A 6,000-nucleotide genomic window follows, 5' to 3' on the forward strand; every position below is an offset into this window, starting at 1 on the left:
TTATTAGTTAGGTTCCCCTTAGGTTTTTAAGGAAAAACTACTTATCAATGGAAGAATATTAGCAATGGCATGGAGGAAACCAGGAACTAGTGTCATAACTTGAACTGATGCCAGATTTGTGGTCCTTTAAGACACTCATACTGACACTTTTTCCTGTACTAAGAAGGAAACTCACCATTTGTGCTGGCAGACAGGGACAGGTGGTTGTTTTGGTTTTTTTGCCAGAACATAAACCTGAATGGGAGTTTCCTGGTTGATCCAGTTATTGCTGTGTGTTTTCCTGGAGAGCATCTGGAAAGGTTCAGAGGTGTTTCTTCTTAACAGAATCCACTTAAACAATACAAGAAGTAAGAATCCTACACGCTTGCTTACTTTACATCAGATTTCTTCTAGTACTCAATATTCTGCTTCATCCACACAGATCCAAGTATGGAGGCAACCACAGAGGAACAACAATAATGTGGAAAGACCAGAAGAAGGAAGGTAAGAGGCTATATTGTTGTAGAACTCATAGGCAATAAAGCTGGGCTTCTTTTGACCCTTCCATGTTTCTGTATAGCTATGTACCTTTGTAGGTAGCTACTTCCTGATTTTCCATTTCTTGTGGCTACAACACATCTAAAAGTTCTGATCTGAAGACACTTGGCCTGTTCCCACACAATGCCTTTCTTGCAAGCACTGCTGGGAAATGAAAAATCTAGGTAGCATCTACGAACGTAACCCAGTTCTTGTTGATTTCAGCGCTAGACTGACTGTGTCCTTTCTTTCTTTCTTTGGTAGGCCACTGAGTAGAGGGGAGGAACATGTAGAATTGCAGATCCAGGAGGAGCTATGAGGTATGATCCTACTTGATGAGCATAGAGGATGTATTTGGAAGTGTTTGTATCTTTCATGCTGTAGTGAAACTTTCAGGAAAGGCAAAATAAGATTACAGTGCACCCTTGCTATCCATGAGGGATCCGTTTCAGACACACACGCACGCACACCCCCTGTGGGTAGCAAAAAACACAGGACCGTAAATCCCATTCTTTTTGATGGACATGCACTCTCACTCGTGCTACCTCATGTACACGTACCCATTGAAAAATCCAGGGCTCGCCGTCCGTGGAAGCTCAAACCATGCATTGCAAACCCATGTGTGGCACGGTGCACTGTACAGTTAATATATGCATGTACACTTCCTATCCAGGTGGATGGACACTAAATGTCCATTTTGGGAAGAAGCTCTATTGTAAATACCAGCTGCTGGGGACAAATGCAAAGAGCTATTGCTTTCCTGGCTATCATGTGGATTTTATAGATTTCAGTGGTTACTACTGAAAATAGAATATTGGACTAGATGAAATTCAGTCAAGATCTTACAGCATTGCTTATGAATTTAGCAGTTGGCTGTTGTCCTCAACAAGCAGCTCAGTGCCATTAGACACATGGCAACCACCTGCCTCATTTCTTTGTAGGGACATGTTTCCTGCAAATGCAAGTAGGTGTTATGGAATGTAGCTTTTGTCTTCAGGGGGCAGATAGGGATCAATATACACTTCTTCTTTCATGACACTGCATTTTGTGGAGTCACCCAAATCACTGTGAGAGGAGAAGTCACATGTGTCTGGGCCAAAGCATATAATCCCTTTAAAATCACCCTGCTTCAGTTATTAAAACTGCACTGTCCAGGAGGTTCTGCAACTTGTTTACCAAGACTGTTTTAGATTAGGAACAGGTGACTTCTGACAGAGTAGAGTACTGGTATAGGAAGTCTGCACAGTCCATCTCCTTGACAGTTCAGAGCTGCAGAGCTAAGCTGTGTTTTAGCTTGGGGAAAGATGTAGCAGCCTCATGTCTCCCCTACCTCCATCTGATGGGCAAAGAAATTAATTGCATGAATCTATCCTCCTTCCTTTTCAATGAAGGAAAGAACACTGTGCTCTTTGCTGAATGGACTTCCTATGTGTGACCAAGCATAAAAAAAAGATGGCATGAGACAGCCCAAACATTCTTCTGCAGTTGGCTAGTAGATTTAGTTGTGAAATGAGTACCATGCCACGTGGCTTTCAGGTGCCTGGTTGAAGCCTGACTCTCTTTCATAAAGCATTGGGCTAATCTGATTTTTTTTCCTCAAATGTACTGCCACTGTCTACATTTTTCTGCTCTAAAGAGAAAGTATTTCTGATACTGCTGCAAGTGCCTGCAATATTGATGTAATATTTTTGTATCTTGCCTGTGTTGTTTGTAAGACATGATGACTTTATCATTAAGTAGTAAGCATAATGTATAAAAGTTTTTTAAAATGGCCCTTGTAAAAAGTCCCTTACAGGTTGGATGTGTAAGAGGAGGAGGATAAACAATTCTTCTTGTTCTCTGCTTAGATACTATTCCTGTAAGTCAGCCACACACTGTCAATGGCATCATTATTAGACATTGTTTATTTATAATGGTTGTTGTCTTCTTCTTTCCAGCTGGATCTTTCCCTCTGAGAAGAAAACCTACATTGGGCTTGGGTTGTAAGCCTTTCTTTTTAAACCTTTGGTCCTCTTGATACTATTGGGAGGAATTAACAGAGACTGGACTCTAGGGATTGAAGCAGTCGCTCCAGCACTTTCCCATGAAGAGTATTTTTCTCTTTCTTCTTTTATTTTAATGAAGGAAAGGGATTAATGAGGAAATAGACACTTATTTATTTCTGGCACTGAAGGTTGGCTTCCAGAAGAATGTTTTTGACAGACATGCAGCAAGCTGGAACTCATTGGGAAGCTGACCTGGACTTCAGCATCCCCTCTCTGATTGCAGGGGAGGGTGGGGTGTTTCATCTTGGAACCACTGTGCCACCTGCTTTCTGGGATGAAAGGGAGACCTTCCCTCCTAGGCTCCTTTAGCAAGTGGAGTCTGCAGTTCAAAGAGTCAAGTCTCTGGGCACAAATGAAAACTGTTGAGCCAACTCTTCCAGGAGCTTCTGGCTTACCTCTTGAACTGTAGAAGATTTCAGGGGATTCGCTCATCTATATTTTCTTAGACATTACAAATTATATCTATGGATCATGACAACTTTTAGTTGTCTAGGAAGAATGGGCACATTGTCCCTCTGGTATTAGCCCACATGCTCTTCTCTTAAGCTGTGTTTGTTGTGTAGTTCAGGGAAGGAGAACATGCATTTTCATAGCAAGATGTTCTGCACTTACCACTTAAATCCCCAGATAACCTTGCGCCTTAACTGGAAAAAGTTGCTATTTTGCTATTTGTTATCCCAGTCGCCTTCTCTGTGTTCGTTTAACTTTTTACTAGTGTCTTGCTTTTAATCTCAGCTTAAAAAATGGGACCCATACTTTTAACTAGAACTGAGTATCATTTAATAAAACTGATTTTAATTTAAATTTAGGACAAACCTCCCCCCAAAAGACTACTACATACACACAATTTAGGGAATTTCCTGCCACAAGATGTAGTGATAGTGGCTACTAGGTTTCATGGCTTTAAAATGAAGTTAGACAAAACAAGGAGGACAGATCCATTGATACTGAAGGGCTACTTCCATCTCAGATTCTAGAAAAGTTATTTCTTGGGTTATAGCTCTTAGAATTTAGTCCAGTCTTCATGCTCACTGACATTTTGTCTTTGGTATCCTGGGAGTTGTAGTTCATACAGGCTGTCCTTCAAGTACAGTGGTAGGTATGTTTTTAAGTCCCAGCTGCAGGAATAGCATCCAAGAAATGGAGTCATGCAGTCTTCATTCCCTGGGCTATGGGCTTCTTGATAGCCCTCTCAGTAGTTCTAGGATAAACAAACTTTTGGAGGTGTGGAGGGTTTCACAACTTTGTTAGTAATCACATGTATGGCTAGCAGCCTTAACTCAATCTAGCACCTTTCATATATGTTAGACTAAAACATTCCCAGCATCCCTTGGCAGCATGGCCAGTGGGAGGTGCCAGGTTGAGGAAGGCTGTTGTATATAGCATTGGCCCCAATCTCCTTTGTGTTAGATACAGCAGGAAGCAATATTTTAGCAGCACCTTGTTAATCAGGAATAGTCTTGATTTCAGGAATGGTTTTGACTGTCTTGGGGGGGGGGGGTCCATTCACTTTGAGTCATTGTTTACATTCACTCTGGGTCTGGCAGAGCAGTGTGGCTACCACATGGAAGTACTGCAGCATAGATACAAAACCCATGTGTATTAGTCCCATACAAATGCCCAGTGTGGGCTTGCCTGAACTACCAGATTTTAGCCATTTTCTAGCCACTGATTTCTTCCTTCACTGGGTTGAGCAATCATTGAGGAATATCCCAAACTCCCTATCCTCACAAACATGTTTCACAAATTTATTTCAAAGAATGGGGGCAAAACTTCTTCACTTTAGCAAATCTGTGTTTCTGAATCTGTATTTGCTGAAAGAACACAGAGCAAAGGGGCCACTTTCATCGAAGGAACTGGCTTACTGATTTTTATTTTTGCATTGGGGATGTGCTCTGTAGAAGGCAGTTGGTTGCTGTGTCCCAGTCCCGAAGTAAAGCAAAATTATTGCACTGTGTATGCACTGTATTTTTCCTGCCACACTCCCAAGAACATTCCAACCACACACCTAGGAATGAGGCTATAGGGTGTGTATTTGTAGGTGGGAGGCTGTCCAGATTATCAGCCTGGCCCACTCTTGCCATATCATGTCTCATTTCAACCTTATCTCTCTTTTTCTTATCTTCTGCTCTCTGTGGCTTCCCCCTCCTATTTTGTAACAAGACAGGTGATAAACCTGAGCCAGCCTTGGAATGCCTGTGTTGCCTTTTCCTATTGGAGCTTTGAAGTACTGGATAATAAATGTAGGATAAATTGTTTTATTGGTACAATTTGCAAGGCTCTGTGAGGAGCTGTCTCTAAATGGGGGCATGCATGCTGTGTTACTGATGTGAGCAGGTCTCATGTTTGCATAAAGGATCTTGATGACTCTTCTTCAATGTGCCAGTGAATCAGTTTTTACCTTACAGTGTGGGTGCAATGTTCTGAACCATTAAGGCACATAGACCTATATATAGTGTTTCTATTTTGGCATTGAACTAGCTAATTCAGTAATCACTGCAAATGAGGCAGAAGAACTTGCATATTTTTATTTTATCTTGAGTTGCAAGAAGGAACTGTGTTGTCCTTTAGTGACACATCATTTGCTACTATTCTCCCTGCCCCCCATACCTAGCCTTGCTGCTAACTATATCCCATGGAGAGCTTGGCCACACCTTGGAGGCTTAGTGGCAAGTTCCATCTTTGCCTTTGACATCAGGGAGTATGGATGTTCAGATGTTTAGGCACTAGCAGCTTGTACAGATTAAGAAGCCATTGCACAGGATTCACTCTGCTTTGTGTCAAAGAGTAGTCCCTGTTTATCAAGCACCCATTGGCCAAGTTTATGGTGATGTGTAGATGCAGCATGCCCTAGGCATGCTCCATTGTGAGCACTTATTTGCTGGCACAGTAAAGTCTAGGTATTAAGGCCAGATCCTAATAGCCCCCCATCCCTTCTGGGTTATTAAATGTTTTTACATGTATATGAGAAACCAGTTGAGAGAAGTTCCTTTATAAGAGAGTTACAATGCTGGTTTAAACTGTGTTTTTTATATATTTTTTCAAACAATGAAATATTTTATATAAATGACTTTTAAAATGGTTAAATGTTTATTTAAAAATAGAAGATGTTGTATTTAATAATAATAAATAAAACACAGATGTGTAACACTTTTAAAGTATTGTGTACTGTCATGGTTATTGGTGATAACTATGGGAACTATATGAAGATAAAAATGAATTATCAGACTTCTGAAGTGCTTGGAATGGCTGCCAGGTGATTTCTGGCTATCGCAATATGTTATAGATGATGGAGGTAGGTGTGGAATTGTACAGCCTTCCTCACCATTGGCTATGCAAGTTAAGGCTGCTGGTATTGCAGTCTTAACATTATCCCACACAGTTTCCACCCTGGCTATAGGGCCATGCCTGCATAGTTCCAGCAACTTAGCACCTTCTG

The 6,000-nt window shown here is 41.2% G+C and overlaps 1 protein-coding gene across 3 annotated transcripts in view; it reads left to right on the top strand.

Annotated features, from left to right (window-relative positions):
- Nucleotides 1-5,713, top strand: part of CSF1 (colony stimulating factor 1) — a 29,078-nt gene extending 23,365 nt beyond the window's left edge. For 2 of the 3 annotated variants that reach the window (XM_089514866.1, XM_089514868.1), the window contains 3 exons: nucleotides 422-483; nucleotides 781-836; nucleotides 2,454-5,713. In XM_089514866.1, the coding sequence (XP_089370992.1) occupies nucleotides 422-483; nucleotides 781-835 (117 nt within the window). In that variant the 3' untranslated portion in view covers nucleotide 836; nucleotides 2,454-5,713. The remainder of the gene's footprint in view (nucleotides 1-421; nucleotides 484-780; nucleotides 837-2,453) is intronic. The other variant, XM_089514867.1, reaches the window with a different exon arrangement.
- Nucleotides 5,714-6,000: the final 287 nt, after the last annotated feature.

The sequence above is a fragment of the Sceloporus occidentalis genome, unplaced genomic scaffold, assembly GCF_023333645.1.
Source record: "Sceloporus occidentalis isolate IW3139 unplaced genomic scaffold, rSceOcc1.0.p SCAF_3, whole genome shotgun sequence".
Lineage (NCBI taxonomy): Eukaryota > Metazoa > Chordata > Lepidosauria > Squamata > Phrynosomatidae > Sceloporus > Sceloporus occidentalis.